Source organism: Anguilla rostrata, chromosome 3 (genome assembly GCF_018555375.3).
Source record: "Anguilla rostrata isolate EN2019 chromosome 3, ASM1855537v3, whole genome shotgun sequence".
NCBI lineage: Eukaryota > Metazoa > Chordata > Actinopteri > Anguilliformes > Anguillidae > Anguilla > Anguilla rostrata.
Genome location: NC_057935.1, coordinates 25,570,758 through 25,590,659, shown reverse-complemented (window position 1 = coordinate 25,590,659; position 19,902 = coordinate 25,570,758). Strand labels below are relative to the sequence as shown.

The 19,902-nt window shown below is 39.0% G+C and overlaps 2 protein-coding genes across 2 annotated transcripts in view; one reads left to right on the top strand and one right to left on the bottom strand.

Annotated features, from left to right (window-relative positions):
• Nucleotides 1-1,184: 1,184 nt before the first annotated feature.
• On the bottom strand, nucleotides 1,185-18,242 carry LOC135250541 (sodium/potassium-transporting ATPase subunit beta-1). The gene is made up of 6 exons (XM_064326907.1): nucleotides 17,988-18,242; nucleotides 11,428-11,556; nucleotides 8,067-8,222; nucleotides 5,008-5,192; nucleotides 3,041-3,124; nucleotides 1,185-2,575 (listed from the first exon to the last, which is right to left on the bottom strand). Exons 1-6 carry the CDS (start codon nucleotides 18,082-18,084, stop codon nucleotides 2,315-2,317), a joined length of 912 nt encoding a protein of 303 aa, XP_064182977.1. The 5' UTR covers nucleotides 18,085-18,242; the 3' UTR covers nucleotides 1,185-2,314.
• The window catches only part of LOC135250542 (dermatopontin-like), a 40,793-nt gene continuing 36,924 nt past the window's right edge, over nucleotides 16,034-19,902 (top strand). The window contains exon 1 of the mRNA XM_064326909.1: nucleotides 16,034-16,074. The gene's annotated coding sequence lies outside the window, so the exon portion shown is untranslated. The remainder of the gene's footprint in view (nucleotides 16,075-19,902) is intronic.

Here is a 19,902-nt window from a genome sequence, read left to right as displayed (position 1 = left end):
TCTCTGGCAGACCAACCACTCATGGGTGATGGAAGGCGCGTCACTAACTATGCGCCGCTTGTGATTTTTTCCCGGGAATGTCGCCACAGACACACAGTTCTTTAATCATAAATTATTATAATAATATAAATTAATATAATAATAGGCTCAATCACCATTGTGTTACCTAATTCGGCGATAGATAGTGACTTAACAGACATTTATTTTAATGAAAATCTTCAAGATTATTACCTTAACTTTCAGGCAAAAAATTTATTTTAAATATTCAACTGAAATGGTTTGCCCAAGACAGGTAATTAGACTTTCAACTTGTCACAAATTAACAATTTCTCCTTATCTGTAGAAGTTCTGTTTCTTGAGATTAGTAATATCTAGAAAGTCAAAATAGGAAGTCAATTTTAATCATTAATGTAATTTCATAGGACACTACTGCCATTCTAGACATTACTTTCTCATTTATGAAGCAGGTTTGACAGATTATGTTGCCAGATTATATAAACAAATTGAAGTGATACAATCAATTTGTTTTTTTTATTCACAGGACCAACAAATAAACTTGCAAACTAAACTAGTTCTCAAATTTGTTTTTGCCAATACCAGAATGCTGGTAGAACATTTCTGAAAATACTCATGTTATGATGGTGCCAACCATCGGATTCCAATCAGTCAAAAGCAGATACAGTAATATATCCATCCTGTCATTTCCATTGCCACCTTTGATCCCTAATCATATGCAGTCATACCGTTCCAACCATGAGGTTATACAATAAGGTTAACATAAGCAGTAATACTAAAATACTCGCTACACTAGGGACAGCAGCCCGGTATGTTAGTCCAATTTTACCGAGCAGAAATGTTAAAAAAATATTAAGTCCATATTGTACAAAATATAGGTTCTCTGAGCCATAAGGAGTGCAAAAAACAAAGCATTGTTTCAAACTTTTTGCACTGAAACCAAATTAATGTTTTCACAACAAGAGGAAAAAGCAATTTTAAAATGCATAATCCAGGCAAGCTGCTGACATATTGTGACTGCTAATTGGGAGTCTACCCATAACATTTGAATACATTGAGTTTTAAACTAATTAGAGTGCAAACAATGTGCTTTGAATGGCGTGCTTTCCCCATCTCAAGATTGTGCACGTGCAAATAAATGTAACTGAATAAAAAAATAACTGACAACATTGGGTATTTTATTCATTTTATTTTTGTTTAAGTCTCACCCGGATTAAGAAGATGACTAATAGACGGACTCCTGATAAATTTACGGATGTTCAACATTGACTTTTGCACTTTCAACACCAACAAAATATCCTATTACATGGGGCACTGAAATGCTTTTGATAGAATTCTACTTAACTTAACCAGTGACTTTGGTATTGTATTTATACATTACACTTTTTCCTGCAGACAAAAAAAATGTACAACTGCATAAATAGAAAATTCTTCCACCATGAACATGGCTAAAACATTCATTAGAAAGTTACACCACATTGTGTGATGTCTCCAGCAAAACAATTGTATTTAAAAAGCACTGAGTTAGCGCCGCTAACCGTGGAAGGCTAACAGTTTTCCAGGCTGAAAACCCAAAATTCTACATTACACTAAAGCAAAAAAGGAAGGAAAAAAAGCATCAAAACAAACAAGTAACAAACCCCATATCTCACATTTAAAAGTGATTAAAAAAAGTGATGTAAAAATTGATTCTTCTCACAATCAGACTTAAAAAGATACACAGAAAAGCTAATGGATTCCATGGAGTGCAGCCGTTCTTTCACACACAGACTGGGGGGGAGGGGGTACCATGCCAGTATTTTCAGTTAGTAAGAATACATATATACACCTTGGACCGCTAAAGCTTGCTCACATAAGAAAACAGAAATTACAACATGGCTTAGATAGGACCATTTTATGCGACTACTGTACTGTACACTCCAAAAATATATATAAACCACACAAGGCAGCAATACTTAGGGGACAGAAACACTGCTCGCTACATGTCAGTAGTTGAATTATAACTTACAGTAATGTATGACAATGTCCCATGGCTCAAGGAGTATTCTCATTTACAGTAGAATAAATACATTATGCTATTGCTACTCTGTCTGTCATTTACATTCTAACCCTAGATATATGCAGAAAAGCTAGTGGAGAAGCATACAGATTAAGTGAAGGTCCCATATGTTATGACAATTTGTTCAGGACTAGCTGTGTGCGTTTTTACTTAAAATTTCTCTCTGTCTAAATTATTTTCATTATCTTTGAAATGGGAGGCAGGGGGTGGCAGAGAAAGTGCTAGAACTGAAGGCTGAGGTCATGACTCGTTGATGGTGAATTTAACATCAAAACGTCCCCGGTAGCGATCCTTGTCGCTGTAAGCAATATTCTGTCCATAGACTCTGCACTCAATGCGCAGTTCAGTGGCCATGGTTAAATTGGTAAAGTGGACAGCTACCAGGGGCTGGAGGTACTGGGGGTGCAGCTGTTTGCCATAATAGGGGTAGTATTGCAAGGGGAACCCCTCTTGTATGCCATAGTATTTGATTTCACGAACCTTCGCAGCATCTTCTTCTCTCTATATGGGGAGTTTAGGGGAAAAAACATTTAAGACCACGACACAATCTGAACCCATATAAATTTAAAAGCAAGCAGCAAAATGATCTCTAGGGGGGCTCCCCAACCCTACTCCTGGAGAGCTGTCAGACATGCCTTTTTTGGTTACCCAGCACTTGATTGAAGGAATTTAATAGATCAAGTCATTGATAAATTAAATAATTTTTTTTATTTTATTTTTTATACACACAGTACACTCGTCTCCTGGTTTTCGGAGTCTGAACCATTTATTGATTTTACGGTGAAGACAAAGAAAAAAAAAACCCAATGTACCCTGTAGATCTCCAGGCCCAGGGTTGAGGAGCCTGGATATAGTGTTTTATATACTACTGTCAATGTTATTGCAAAGTACAGTTCAGTATCTAAATGGACATAGTTAACACACCATGAGTGACTTTGGGGCAATAGCCAAGCTGTTGTAGCATACCTTGTTAGTGCAGTAAATTGGGATGACATCAGGCTGCACTTTAGATTGGGCCTCTTCTGGGATGCTGTCATTGGATGTTGGTGGCTAGAGACAAATTTTGAGATGGTCAGAACATGATTGCTCATATAAAAAGATGTTTTGTTTGGGGGTGGCAAGACGAGGTAGATCTGACAGGGAATGGCCCCATGACAACTCCTGACAGCAGTATTCATGGTCATGAATAGGGATGGGTATCGAGAACCGGTATTTAATTAGTCCTGGAAAAAACGGTGCTGCGATCGGTATCTACGCCCAATTCATTCATTACATCTATTTTAATTCATTGTAACATAGCTGAAAAGTGCAAAGAAAATTTGAGTGTAAACAATAAATCTTTCCATAAAAAAAGATTACCATTCATTAAGAAATTTTAAAACAAGGGAAAAAAAAAAAAAAAAATAGCCAATAAAGCAAAGGATGACATTCTAATGTGCCATTATGATCATTGTCTATGTTCTTTGCAGACCAGTCATTGTGGAATGTTTGAAAGTGTTTTAAAGCGGATGAAAATAAAGGATAAGCTAAATAAAGCTAAATGCTATTTATGACAAAAGGCTGCTGTGTGTAAGGGAGGTAATACCAGCAATCTATTCAAAGTCTTAAAAATACAACAAGCCATAAGCATGAAGCAGTGCAGTGTTTTTGATTGCTTGAACAAAATGGCTGCTGCGCTCCAAATCACTGTGCAGCACCGCGACTCCTTTCCTAGGAATAGCATGACTGTCGACCGCATCGAGTCATGGTTATACTCGCTAGTAACTCCATAGCTACTAACTTAAACGAACACAGTCAGAATTAGTTTTAAACACTCTTGATTATGTTCCAATCCTAAATCCACCTCTTTTTCAGGAGATAGCAGTTCAGTTTGAACACCTAAGCCTAACCCATTGACCATCGCTACATGGGGAATGACACAGGGCTGTCACCAAATTTGTAGTGGAAGACTTACAGCCCTTAAATATAATGGAGTACAGTTGATTTAGTTATGCTTGTTAGGCAATATCATGTGGTTTGTTAGCTAAATGTTAGGTAAAATATGAACAGTATGGCAAAAGATTCATTTTTAGTAGTGTTGAGGGAAAAATGTTTTGGATGATAAGAGGCCAGTTTTACTTGTTTGTTTGAGGCAAATGGGTATTATCTTTTTTTTAAAAATCTAGCAGCAATAGAAATACAGGTGCGGTGCCTCGATGTAGGGGAAACACTAAACTGCATTTGAACTTTGTATGAGCTGGTGCAACCCTGTCCTTACAACCAGGTAACTTATTTTGTATTACTTCAGGTTGTTAATATTTTTTCCACAGAAGGAAGATGACCATGGACCTGAACTAAAATAACCAGCACCCTTCCAGGTACACATTTGTTAGCTTGTGAGAAGCTTAACAACTAGTTATGTTCTGCCAAAAATAACAATTAAATAACACATTAAGTGTTTTCACAACAACACTTTTTTCACAAAATTATGGAGATAAAATCCTAACGCTACCCATCCCTAGTCAAGAAGTTTATGAATAAGATTTTATAAAAATCTATATTTAAACATAATATTTCAGATGGGTCAGACATTAAACATTAAGGTGTTCCCACACTTAAGTGCCAAATAAGGACTTTTCTAGGCCTCACACAATGAATCATAAAGCCTGTACAATATCCCAACTTCAGACATTTCAACAGACATGTCAATTCCAAACCACTTTAAATATAATCCTGGTGCAAAATCCACATCTAATTTGAAGGCAAATGTGTGTGTGTGTATGACATTTCCATTGCATCACAAATTCCTCATCAAAGTCAATAAAGACCTTCGGAGAATTTGAGGACTTAAGGAATCAAAATTCAAGGATTTAAGTAGTGTGGGAAACCATATGCCCATATTGGACTTCGTATGACCAATGGCTGGAGACGCAACAGACAGATGAGACTCTTACCCGTGGTCGGAAATTGACGATCCTGTTCAGCTTGACAATCAAGCAGGGTTTCCCCTCACTAAACCCAAAAGTTGGGTCTTCAAGGCCAGAGCACTTGTCCAGCCAAGACCTCTTGAAGATACAGGCCTTCTTGATTCCCTGGTTGTTATCCAGTTCCCCTCGGTTAATGTAGGGCTTAGCAGTGTCTGAAATGGACAGAAACAAAAATGAAGCTTAAGTCCATCGATGGCCGAGGGATAACAACATTATTTAACTGGTCAAACAGGACCAAAGTGAATCAATAGGCTGCTAATTGGTGAAAGTGTGTGTAAACTAACCATTGGGTAGATAATGAAGAATTCAAAGACAAAGCCAATAATGACCAAACCTGTATTGCGTTAATAAGAAAAAAATTGTAGAAACATGTAGAACAACCAAATTTGGAGCCTACTGATTGATCAGTTTAAAAATGTTTCTGGTTACCTTGTCTGCAATATAGCACAGCAAGCACAATGTGATTTATATTATTCATGCCACACAGTCATTTTCTGACATAATAGCCTATCACTAGAGGGTAAATAATTCCTCTAAACACATAATATAATAATAAAAAAATAATAATCTATTGTGAAAACCAAGAAAGATTTAATTCTAAAATACACATTTTTGAATTTGATTATGCCAGTGCACACCAAATACAAATCAGTGCATTCAAAATGGCAGGAACTGAAGTTATAATCTCAGTACGTAATCTAGGCCTACACATTTCCTTTTTAAATGAGCACCATTTAAAATAATTTCTCTAATATCACGCTAAAGTAGACATACAATAGATCATAAATAAACACTTCAATACAATATAGGTTAATTAGTCCTTGGTTGCCCCATAACACATATTGCACAGACTGGATATGTAAAAGGAGACTCAGGGGTAATTTGATTGAGGCTTTTAAATTCATAAAACAGATCAACAAAGTGAACTGCAAGAGCTATGTTAGAGGAAAGAGGAGACATAAATGGAAATTAGTAAAAGGTAAATTCCGTATAGACATTAGGAAGAATTTTTCATGCAGAGAGTAGTGGAATTGCCTGCCAGGTCAGAAACTCTGGGGATTTTCAAGATTCTGCTTGAGACAGTGTCCGATACCATCTAGTCTGTAGGTAATCAGAGCACTAATTTAGTCATGAGAACGGCAAGCATTTTTGGGCTGAATGGCCTGTTCGTTTCATCTAGTCATAATGTCATGATGGTCCAATCTCTGCATTGCTGGCAGCAAGCATCATGATGATGGACACACTCAAACTTCATTGGGTGTGCAAGGGAACCCATGTCCAGGGACTGCTGGGATACATGACTGAGTTTTGGATGAACTGCTTTTAGGTGCTTCCATGGGTATTACCAAAAAATGGGTGACATTTTTCCCCCAGGCGTTAAAAATCAGCAACAGCTGAAATTTGCAACCGCCAGGGGAAATTTTACATCCCTGATTAAGACACACTACCTGCAGTAAACTACGCCAAACGAATGAGGTACGAACAAACAATTTTGTGGGACTTGCAGTTCCATTTTAACAATGAGCTTGACAGTGCATAATACAAATTAGCATCTGGATAAATAGCCCTTTGAAATTCGAAGTCGAACCATTAAGTTCCATTGTTATTCAAAAAGAAAACCTGGCCATTTCCATGTGTCGGCTGTAAACTAGTCCCCATTCTGTTAAAAATTTTAGCCAATGATAGCCTATATTTCTTACTTTCAGTAAGTAAGTTCAGATCACATTCATGTAAATCAATTCAGTGCACCTTTAAAAGACACCATTTGCTAATTAAATTTTATTTGAGTTGTCCAGGTTAAATGAATAAATTCAGTTCCTTTCCCAGATGGCGAGCCGTACCTTAAATTGGCTTAAATCAAAGGCAAATCAGGTTTACATCAATTCAGTCTAATTGTGTATTTAAAAGGAAAATTGTATTTTTGAGTCAGGAAACAAACATCTAGTTAAAGGGCATACCACACAGGATTTTTTTAGCCTTTTTGTGGTCCTGTGTTTACAAAAAAAGTCTCCTCCTCCATCTTCAAGCCTGCCCACTAAACCTGAGTGCCCCATCTAACAAGCTAGCTGAATAACTAGATGAAACGGTAATACTGTGAAATGAGCAAAAGTAAAACTTTTGTTAAAATTTAATTTCACTATGTTGCACGTAGGCTATAGCTTAAAACCACTATTGCATTCAACATAATGGAATTACCATATGAACTTTTATTTTGAAAATTTCAGACCCTGTAAAAGTCCAGAAAACAAGCCAACTCTGCATTGTTTTTCATCCCCTAGGCGAACTTCAGCTGACGCCACAGAGGAAAAGCAATTCCAGTGCTAACTCTCGCCCTCTCGGCTTGTATTTTTCCTTTGCAAACCACAGGCTCTGTAGCCACACCAACCCTCACAGAAAAAAGCACCATGCTCTGAAACATCCCAAACACATTTACAAATAGGCTATAAGTAAGGGTGCACAATGAGTGTGTAATGATTGCCAGTGTATCATAGATATGCCGTAGTATGGCTATTTTATAATAGTTTCAAGGTAAAAATCCTGCATAGTATTCCTTTAACCAGCCTAGTTACAGACAGTATTTTCGGTAATTTTAAATAACTTCCGTATTTTTCAAAACAGTATTCCACAGGACTTTAGGGTCAGCAAACAATAATTCCAAAAAAAAAAAAAAAAAAAAATAAAAAAAAACACTTGGTCCCCTGAGGCCTACAGTGTAACTATGAAAAGCAGTCATCTTCAAGAAAGCTTATTCCTTTTCAAGCATCCTGCTGTAAGCCAGTATCACTTCTGCATTTTTCACAGATAACATTTATCTTTAAAAGATTCACCAAGCAGTAGTTCCAAAAAAGTCCATTAAGACGGCAACAAAAGTTTTTGCCGGGACCAGAAAACCTTATCATATTCTTGGTATCAGAGAAGGCACCTCTTTCCCCAGAGCTGAAGCTAATCTGTTCCACACAGACGCCCCTCCAAAAAACCTCCGCCCCCTGTGGCCCTGGAGTCAGAAAGGCAAAGGAGGCCCTTACCTCCGCAGTCTTCGTACTTCATCATGTTCTCCTGTTTACTATCGTTATACGCTTGCAGGAAGTCATGCATTGCCTTGACGTACTTCTGGTAAGTGGACGGATCGCCCACCTTGAAAGACATCTCCGATTTCTCTGAGCGTGGAGTGTGCGATAAACCTGAGAGGGGTGAGATCAGAAAAATCCTGAGCGTGGGCTGAACAGTCAAGAAAATAAAATGTATATTTTTGCCTGCCTTGTACACAGTAGTTAAATTCAAAGAGTTTATACAGAAACCAATATGTACAAATGTACTCCATTAGAGGAAAACGTACTCTATCATTGTTCAGTGAACATCTTGCTGTGGATTTAAGAATGTGTCTCAGTCGTGTCACACACACACACACACCCATGTGGCAGTAATTTTCCACAGAATCAAACAGACAGGGACAGGTCAGACAGATAAAGACTGAGAGGACAGGGCATTAAAGAAAGAGGGAGGGGACATGTTTTACAGTTTTTAGGGGTGGAAAAAGTAGCTGGGAAAAAAATAAAAAAAATTGTTCTCTCACTCAGACTCACACAAAACTTCTAAGAATACATTTTTCTGCTATACAGTTATGTTAGGTTACTCCCCTACTTTTTTTATTAAAAAATGCACAAAAATCTGTATACCTTTTTAAAGGGTTTTAGCTTTTCTTAATAAGGGCTTAAATGGTTCAGGAACACGTGAGTTTATTAAACGGAGGAAAACAAGAGCATACTTTAAGTGCCTTGCTTCCAGCCCAGGCTTGTGAAACCTCTCCAGCTCACATGGTTCTCTCACACAGTGGAAACTTTTAGCAGGCAGTGAGGGGGCGGAGCTTAAAGCACATGCCAGCTCCTTCCTTTTTCAAAACTACCAATGGAAACAAAGTGCAGCACTATTCATGCAGTTACCGTGGTAGCCCTGACTGTCATACTGCTTTTACAATAATGTGGGGGGTTGCAAATAGGCAGGTGAACTAGCTGTCATTATGTGAGCCAAGCCTTTACAACTGCTGCTAATAATATCAGCTAGGCAGCAGTGGGTGCCATACAAAGGGAGTTAGGCAACAGGCGGGCAAACCGTCACAAAGGCCAACAGCTCATTACAATGGACCACGGTTAAGGCGAGAATTCCCCCTTTCAAAATGTGATTATTATTCTTTTATTTATTAAAGTACCTTCAGTCATGTTGGCCATTAATACTCACATTCCTTCTTAAGTACTGGTCAGCTTTCAAAGTGAAGAAAAAATGTATACCAAGTACAAATCAAAAGTCTCTGACACCAACATTGACCTGAACAATGCACAAGGGTATGGTCATAGTATTGGGCTATTTTTGGATGGTATTAACACATATATTATTTGCCCTTAAACTGTCTATTTGGCTAAATCTAGACTGCTGGTCACACATGTTCTCCAAATAGTTCAATTTGGAAAAAAGCTATTACTAAGATTACATCAAGATAATCCAGTGGTAGGATATTTTGAAAAATGATTGCCTAGAGACAAGCAAAAATGTCATCTGACACAGCAATATTGAGCAACATATCAAACCTAATTTTTTTGCATTTTGCACATGGTATTTTGAATTCGGCATGCAGAAATTCCACCCTGAAAAGGGGTCGTCATGGCATTTTTTAAACATGAAAAAATAAAGGCTTGACACTTCAACATCTGTATATAGGCTAGCATTTAAATAAAATACTTGGCTCAAATACACACTTCTCTAAAAATGATAACTATGCCATTCATAATTCCATATCAAAATGGAATGTGTGATCTAATGTGTGCACAACAGCTGCAATTAAACAAAACTCAGTAATGCATTTCAATCTCCTACACACAAATTCAACCCATATTCAAAATTGGCAATTGCAATGCAATGCCACCACAATGGACTGTGACAAGTATAAAAAAATCAAAATGTAAACAGCACAGTAATGAAATTACAGATAATCATTAAGTTTTCAATACAAAATACCATTGGCTTAAAGTAATTTATCAATGTGATAATTCAATATGGCTGCTTAAAGTTAAATTGTTTCCATGCAGAAGTTGAGCATAGCACATGGAACTGCCAATTCATCAACTGACAGTCAATGACCCCAATAAGGCAGACAGACTACCCTCACTACTAGTCGTAGTAGGCCTAATCCTTGCCATAACTATTCATAATTAAAATGAAGGTGTTTAAAAGGCTTGCATACAATGTTGCTAAGATATTTCAAATAAAAACACAAACAAAAAAGTGTAAATTTCAAATTAGAGTGATGACCATTTTAGATCAATCTCAATCATCATTAATCTCTGTGACTATACAGGGTTCAATCAGCACCCAGTCAGCTTGTCAACAGAAACAAAAACAGTGTTGGGTATTTTGCACCAATATAGACCACTTAATTGGTAATGCGTTATATTCAGTACACCACAGGACAAGACACTCGATAATCAACACCGCCAAGCCAATTTCACCATTTTCATAACATTTCAACACTGACATTATGTCTTTGTACATCTTTAGGTGTTGGGAAAATATATAGCCTAGTATGAATCTCTTTGAAATTAAAAAAAATAAAATAAACTTACTTGCAAAAACACCATAGGCTACATCAGGCCTCAATTCAATTCATATTTCAACATGGCATAGGAGGTCCCTACAAATCAGAGTTCTATACATTTTTGACACCAGCATCTTGACAAATAGCCTAATTCAGACAAAGGCCTAATTTTAGCATTACCAGTCAAATAAAATTTTTCCCATTGGATATCCACAGGTGTACTTTTTTGGGGGGAAATGTGGACCGCCCCTTACAAACCTGGCCTTGGACCACTTTTCCCATTTGGTTAGGGCAGGGGTGTCCAATCTTATAAAAAAGGGTGGTTGCAAGTTTTTGTTCTAGCCCAGCACTACAACACCTGATTCTACTTATGAAGGTCTCGACTGAAGACTATGATTAGTTAGTTAAAACAGGAATCATAGTGCTGGGCTAAAACAAAAACCTGCACCCACCCCAGCCCTTTTCTGATAAGACTGGACACACCTGGGTTAGGGGTTCCCACCAGCACATGAGGATTAATCACACTTATTAAGTAAATGTGTGGAGCTCTCAACCTACTTTACAGAAATAGATTTCCGGCACCTACTGCTGAAAATAAGACATGCAACCACCTACGTTCTATGCCAGGATCCGTCAAAATAACTTGATGTAATTTCCAGTTTCTACCAATCATAAAAGGTATAGCCTGAAACTCCCACCAGTCTGACACACACACACACACACACACACAGGCAAGGACAGACAGACACACATACAGACACCTCCCAGCAACTGTGCCATAGGCATCTCAGTATCCTTACCTGGAGGGGCCACTCTGTCCTGGTAAACGGGTTTAAAGTCATTGATGGTAAGCAGCAGGGCCTGGATGGTGCCAATGAATATCCCAGCCAAGCAGCCATAGAAGATCACATAGAACAAGAGGATTTTTGCTGCAAGGAAAAGGCAGAGCAACAGGGTTTGATATTACAGTATGGCAAACAGCAAAACTATGCCATCCACTGCAAATAGCACAAAAATGGTCCTGCCACAACGTAAAACGAGGTCATGTCTAGGGGGAAGTACAACAACGTGACATTTCCCGTCACAGTCAGAAACTACCATGTGTACCATGTACCAAAAAGTGGGTTTTGGGTGGGGCAGTCAGCAGAGGTATCGGACTGGTGGGCATGAATAATGGCTTTGTTTGCTTAGCCTCTAGCCCTGCCTCCCACCCCCCAACCCCACAACACCACCCTGCCTCCACCTAATTACAGGCAGTTAAGAGAGTAAAGACAAAACAGGAAGATGGGTTTGAAGACAGGGGTGAACAGCCTAGGCCAGTATCACTGACTAAGCACAAAGAATCAGCCTGGTACTAACAGCACCAATGTAAACTATTCCATTTAGGCCTATAGAGTACAGCTGCCTGCACCTTTATCTGGCCCAAAACAAATTTTTGGAACGCGCAACACAAGGAGTTTTCTGGGTACAATGCAACAGGCTGCATAGTTTATCTTTATCCTTCATTTTACCCAAGAGGAACCAACTCATTGAGACAGACATCTTTAAGGGGACCTGGCCAAGACAGCAGCACACACATACAAGCACACCAGACAAAAACAAGCCTCTGCATCTGCAATTACAGAATCATCTCAACTTGGTCTGAAATTCACCAGCTTTAAGTCACTGGAATCTGCCTATTAGGACATTCAACCATTAACAAAATTACACAGTCCACCTGATACGGATCTAGTAATTAAGCTCTATTAATGTACTTGGCTCCTGACAACATCAGTCAGGTCAATCTTGCCAGGTTAATAAAAAAAATAAAAAAAGAAGTTCCAGTTTTAATTGTAACAATTTAACAGAACTGCCCTGTACTGCCCACCCTTTCAAGTTATGACAGGCTTGAATCTCCGAATAAATTGTAAGGCATTCACTTTTCAAAAACCCACAGTGTGCGCACACACACACAATGTAACATATCCAAAGAAAAGCATGCATGCTAAATGGACTGCATTTATATAGCGCTTTTATCCAAAGCGTTTTACAATTGATGCCTCTCATTCGCCAGAGCAGTTAGGGGTTAGGTGTCTTGCTCAAGGACACTTTGACATGCCAAGGGCGGGGTTTGAACCGGCAACCCTCCGACTGCCAGACAATTGGTCTTACCTCCTGAGCTATGTCGCCCCTTAGCTCAGTCAACCTATATATATATATATATATATATTTTTTTTTTTTAAGGTTTCAAAATTTTAGCCATTTTGTCTTCATCAAACCTGAGTTCTAAATACTTAAAAAGCACAATATTCGTCCATTGGTTTTATATAGGCCTACCAATGACAACTGTAATACTTCTGGGCTTTTGCAATCATTCCATACAGGACAGTCCTTGTGATAGATTCATAAACCACGTGATAAACATTGCTTGGCTTGATTTGAAGGAAGTGCACTTTCCCACATGAATTACAAAAAGACAAACGGGGTGACATAACTGGACCTGAATTAAAAAAAATTATTACATTGTCATCCCCGGAGCCATAGTCTACGAAGCAGTTTCTCACTCCGCTCTCAGCATTAAACAAACAAATTTCCAATCTTTACCTTCTGCCATTTTTTTTTTGGCAGTTTTGGGAGTTTCTCTAGCTGTATCTGAACCAGCACACTTGCCGACTATTGAGTATACAGCAACTTGGAATTATGAGGTCATTGTGCTTGCATATTTCTGACCCTGACAGTACTTATGAAGACTCAGTGGTCATTTTATTAGGTACACCTGCTCATTAATGCAAATAGCCAGCTCCTCCAAACAGCAAAGCATGTGGTTGCAATATATAAAGCATGCAGACATGAATGAGGTTTAGTTGTTGTTCAACCAAACATCGGGTGAATGGGTGATCTAAGCATAATCTAAGTGACTTTGACCGTGGGGCTTTTGGTGCCAGACACCACAGTCTCTAGAGTTTACAAAGAAAGGTGCGATAAGCGGAAAACCTTCAGCAAGTGGCAGCTCTGAGGGGAAAACAACTTGTGAATGACAGAGGTCAGAGGAGAATGGGCAGACTTGTTCAAGCTAACAAAGCCCACAAACCAGCCAATTACAACAGCGGTGTGCAGAAGGGCATGCCTGAACGCACAACATGTAAAACCTAGAAACGACTGGGCCGCAGCAGAAGACCACGCCAGTTTCCCTTCATGGCTACAGTCTACCCCTTTTCAAATGGATACTTTCAGCGGGATAATGTGCCACGGCACAACGTGCACATCGTCTCTAGGTGGTTCCATGAACAGGACAGTGACTTCAGTCTGTCCCATTAGCCTATACAGTCACCAGATCTCAATCCATTAGAGCACCTTTAGGGTAGGGTGGAAAAGGGAGGGTTGCAGCATCATTCTGTGTAGCCAAAACTATCTGTGTGATGCCATTGAGTCAGCATGGACCAATATAGAATATACAATGGCTTACTGACAAAAAGCATAATTGTAATCAAAACATGCATTTCAAAATATTACATGAAGTAATATCCTCCATTTGAATTTGTTCATTTTTTTTTTTTTTTTTTTACAAACTGTATGATAAATTAATAATTGGTGCCAAATTCCAACACAGTTATACATGCATAGACTTAATGAGAAAATAAAACATTGAGTAGGCACGTAGCTATCCGTCGAGTAAACGATCAATCCCCATCACTAATAATAAATCGGCCACCCCCCAGATAGCCTATGTTTTTCTTTTTTTATCAATTAACCTTTATACCGGTGCTAATCTACTTTCATGAACGCAGAAAAATGGCTGCAGTTAGCATTTGTGCCAGAATGTAAAACTGGGAGGCATCAGCTGTCAATATGGCCAAATAACAGTTGTTGATATTGGCTTCAGATTTCCCATATTGTGCACCCCTAATGCACATGCTAATCTGTGCACTCATTGACATTTAGGTATCTAGGAGGTACTCTTATCCAGAGTGAATTACACTGGTTAGTCAACATCATCCATTTTTCTTTAAATAGAATCCATTTGTACAGCGGGATATTTCGCTGAAGCAATTTGGGTTGAGCATCTGGCTCAAGGATACAAGGTCAGAGCCCCACTTGGGAATTAAACCTGCTATCTTACAAGTTACAAGCACAGTTCTTTGAACATGGTACACTGCTGCCCTATCCAATCACAGGAAGTTGTGGTAAAAGGACAAGCTATAATTAGGCATTCCACATATGAAGCAAAGGCAAATGTTAATTAAAAAAACAACTGTAGTAGGAGGTTAATCCCGCCGCTTGGCTGTTTCAAGTTGACACGGATGAATTTATCCTGTACAAACTACCATAGCCAAAATATACTTCAACATGCACTCCTAGCTTGGGCTTGAATTATTATTTGCTGGAATGTTCTTCTCACTGTTAACACGCCATATGAGAAACCATTTTCTTCTGAAATGGAACATTTGATTTCTGTATGGTCAGCATTGCTCATCACATTTTTGTGATGTCCCTTGCTAAAACAGGAACAACAAAAACAGAAGCATGAGGATTTAGCAAGCCAACACACAAATACAGCAAGCAATATTACTCACTTATTTCCAAACAGATCACAGGCAGTACTCCATGGAGACATACTATAGCCAGTTGAATGCGATTAGCAGGTGAGCAAACTAGTCCACTGGGCTACAGCAGAACATTGCATACTGCTAAGCAAGGCCTGTGGAAAATGGCCAGTCACCTTCCACTCTCTCTTAATGAGTATTCCTCACATACTAATCCAGCAACCATGGCAATGAAACTGACAGAGTACTGTTGTCCATCTACAGCAAAGGCTTCTGATAGTTAATTGTTTATAGCATTAATTGGACAATTGCTTTAAAAGCAGTCCATTGTGCAACCAAATAATGCTAATCCTTAAAGATATTGTACAAACAACATAATTATTTAAACTGCAAAACATCTGTTATATCCACAGGCTAACTCTTCAGTATCACTGACCTACCTTCTAACAAAGTCATGAGCAATTACAGGATAAAAATTGACATAATTGAGTAAGGTACAAAATCCACACAAATTTCTGCACATTTATTTTCAAAATCTTTAGTTTACTTAACTGGGGAGGGCAAGGGACTTCACAAATAAAACATATTGCAGGCCAATGTCACCAGTATTCACGGTTGCAGTTTCAATGTACATGCACAAAAGTGTTAACATGGATTTTCCCTACGCAGTTCCTGGGGTGTGGAAAGACAAGTCAAAAGTCAATTAAATCACTATTCCCGCCGTCTCCTGTGCATAGTGCCAGGCAGAAACCAATACGGCAGTTCAAATGTCTCTCGGCTTGTAATTGGCCAATCAGAAACAATAGCCCGCTGTCAGTCAATGCTTTTTCTTCTCTTTCCTCTCGAATAGAGCTCCTCCCCATTACATAACAGAAGATGGGCGAAATCTTTGGCGAATCGGTGATTTTTATACCAACCAACACGGTAGGTTCCGTGCCGTCTAAACGAGACGCCATTACGCCCTGGGCCGGGTACAGGTGTAACAATGGTGCACACAGCGAGGCGAAATGGTGAATTGTCTTTTTATGCTATGTAACTGCTAGCGTGGCTGTAGCCACTGCGGGGTCTCGTGCTTCCGACTTACAGAAGGATAACGTCATGCAGTGCTATATCTAAATGAAAACGCGCGCAGGTCTTGATCGTACATTTCCATTACGGAAGACATTCTTGTGCAAAAAGAGAGGACGCACAAGGCACATTTTTAGAATAGGTTTGTCAACCAAGGAACAAGTTAACTCGGGGGGTCAAGCTGACTGGATCAGGCGTGTAGCTTCATATACCACAGCTGTTAAAGCAACAAGTAAACTGATCTTTTGAAACAGGAAGAGGATCTCGCTCACAAATCGGAAAACTTCACAGGCTATAGAATTCGGCCAGTTTCACTTTCACGACGCCAATATAAAACGTGACCAAGAGCGATTCATAGGTGTACTTTTAGTAGGTATTATACAAGGCGTAAATAGTACGTTAGATAGCTACCGTGGCACAGGCCATACATTTTAAACACCAATATGAATGAAAATTAGCTCATTGTTCTGAGTTGTATTTGCCAAGCTTATACTTATAGTTTCAATCAACGTACGATTGCCATCAGCAAGTGGCTCGCCGACATTTCACCATTACAATTCTTTAATTAGTACAGTCATGCAATCACTCTTTCAAATAACATGGATGAATATGCATCCAACATAACGACACACAATTTAAAAAAAATACAGTTTATACCAAACTGTTTTGCCCGTAGTAGGCCATACAGTGACCTAGTAGGCTATAACCTAAATAATGCGGCTCTTCGACGCTATTCAGCCAAGTTAGTCAAATATACCAGAAATGTTGGCTGACTGTGAGAAAATACAGGTAACCTCACCCTGCACAACGGAAAACGATTCTATGAAGGTGACATTGACGATAAAGAAGATTCGGAGGGTTAGCCGACGGGGGGGCACAATTTAATCAATTCCCAATTGTCAGACATTTAATCGTATCCCCTTTAACACCACCACACACGAAATGTGTGCAATGTCCTCTCTCATGGATCCGAATGAACAGGCCCATCACCTTGACTCACCTTGGACTATGATGCATTTTTAACCCTTTACGTTATAGTGGGGGGACATCCTCCACGATCAACATTCGACCTATCCACATTGTCATCTGCGACAATTTCTTTCTGAAAATCTTAAAGCGAAGTATCATTCTCATTTGTTCTTTTTATCTGATCTACTGTGTGCACGTTAAACATTACACAAAAGCTGGCACATTGCTGAACATCGGGTGACAAAGTCATAAGTGGCTAGACCACCAGCACCCCTCTCCCTTAAATGAATCACATCCAGTGTCCTTCAAAATGACCTAATTCACAAAGAACATCAATCCAAACAGTTTCAGTCACGACTACATTAAACTAGACTAGATGCATCGGTGAAAATTTAAGTGGCTAGCTACACTGCGTGCATTTGGTGCCAATTCCAAGCAACCGTACATTTTACGAAGATTTCCATGCATCATAGTTCAGCTGACTATGAGACCAGCTATAAAGATGTAGAGGTATATACATCTTAACGCCAAGTTGTTACGCAACAAGGGTTAAATCGGGAAAAAAAAACATAGTAGCTGCGTTTTTTGCACAGAAAGAGAACGAAATTCAACTGTTAAGAAGCCTGATCAAACAGGTGCTGCGTTTCCTCTTTCATGAAACGAGGGCAGGAAATGAAAGATTCTCTCGTGTTCGCCAGTCTTAAGAGAAACGCGTGGTTTCTGTATGGCCGCCTGACTCCTTTAACATATTTATACTTTATAAAATAATCATTCGGTTTATTTTTGGATCACATACTTACCCCAACTGCCCCCAGTACGCCCCAGAAATTCTTTTTTTTCCGAATTCCATACAAACTTCTTCCAACCACCGTCACCGTCTTTAGTAGCAGCGGGCATTTTGGCGTTTCGGTTTCCTTTTATACTATGTTTCCTTGTTTAAACGGCCGTAGGTACAACGCTGAGTAAACCCGTTTAGCTCCAAAACCGAAAAAGACAGACTTGTACCCGGCTCGCTATAATGTACCCAACACAATATATCCCTCTCAGCACCGGACTCCGCCCGCAAACTCTTTTAATAAGTTACCTACAAAGAGGGAGGGCTGAGGTTGACAAATCACAAACACGTATTCTTTTTACGTAGTGCAATCGTATGTAGTAGAAAAACGGCAGATAGCTCCGCCCGTCAGGGATGTGTGGTTCGAAGTCGTGGCTAGCCAGACAAACCTAACGTAGGCTACTGGTCATATAGCTATGAATTTACGGTTATCTCGGTACCAACAAACTGCATGATTAAAAGTAAGATCATACCAGCAGATAAACGATTCAATTAATATGAATTCTAAATGTAGCATTTCGTTGATTGTATATCCTACTTCCGAAACCACATTGATAATTATAATACTTATTAAAATTCAGTGCAGATTTGAAAATCAAATCAAAGCAATTGTTACACGTTTTGTCGTAGTAATGATATTTAATTGGATGCCAGAGCAATATAGATTTGTATGCAGCCAGGCCAACCGGAGAGAGAGACAAGACCGTATTGGATGTTTCATTGTTTAAAGGCTGTGTTAATTTATCCCTTATAACCATTTTCAGATTGCCATCAAGCTAAGTTTTGGCCATTAGATATAATATCAGGTGCTTTCAACGAACGCATTTTCAGGACAGGAAAGGCGTTGTTGTTTTTTCTTTCTTGTGATTCAAGGTCAGTGATTCTGTACAGGAGAGTGACATTAAGCGTGCATGTTTTATGAGGATGTCCGAATTCTTATGAAAACTTTACAAAATCCTCGTCACCTCTGCTGCTTCTCTTTCGTTTTTATTTTATAAGTGTTCAAAAGGAGTCATGGCAAGGAAACGAGAATGATTTAAAATAATTCGAACGCAGCCTGACAGTGAACCGACAGAACAGCATGGCTGCGTCCACGACTCACGGGTTCAGGAAGTACGCGCGAGCAGATTGTGCAGCAAAACTGTACAAGTTGTCCTGCGCAAATCAGGTCTGCGATCTAGCCGCAAAGCCACTAACGTACATTATAGGGACCACTCTAATATAACGTGATTGTTCTTGGCAAGCTAGGGCGTGTCTGTTAATTCAGTAATTCAAGGAAATTGGTCCTCAAACTATGACGGCTGCATGCCAAAATGTTTTACATGGATAATGGGTTTATTTAGTTCTCCAAGCATGCTCTGAATAGGCTTGCTTAAAGTTCTTTGAAAGATTGCAACCAACTTAAGGGTTAACAAAGCAAAATGCCTGCCCCTGTGATCTATAAGTATATAAATTCGCCTAACAGACTTAAACAGACTTAGTCATTAAATGGTAGACTGTTTGCAGTCACTGGGAATAATCAGACCACCTTCCAATCAGTGTCCTGTCTTTAATTAATTAATTTAGACTGCCCCACAACCATAATTGGGATGGCAGGTATATTGTTTGTAGTACTGTAACTTGGCGTAATTTTTATATCAATACTTTTAATCGCAGGCCTGGATTTTGGCAGTCTGAATGAATGCGTTATAGACGGGGTATGTCTTGTATGTGTGAGTAACTTGGCATTTTTGTACGTTGAAAACGTGTTTTTTATGATGAACTTTACAAATGATGGAACTTGAGGAGAGATGTCTTGAAGCTATCTTTCAACCAAGCTTGTGTATACACTGCATAGGGAACCCATGCAAATGTATTTGAATTTCAGGAAAGCGTGTGAG

Coding starts and splice junctions, on each gene's coding strand:
- LOC135250541 (XM_064326907.1), bottom strand. CDS start 18,084: ATGCCCGCTGCTACTAAAGACGGTGACGGTGGTTGGAAGAAGTTTGTA. Junction 11,557..17,987: donor GCGTACTGGGGGCAGTTGGG/GTAAGTATGTGA, acceptor TTTTCCTTGCAG/CAAAAATCCTCTTGTTCTAT. Junction 3,125..5,007: donor TCGTCAATTTCCGACCACGG/GTAAGAGTCTCA, acceptor ATTTGTCTCTAG/CCACCAACATCCAATGACAG.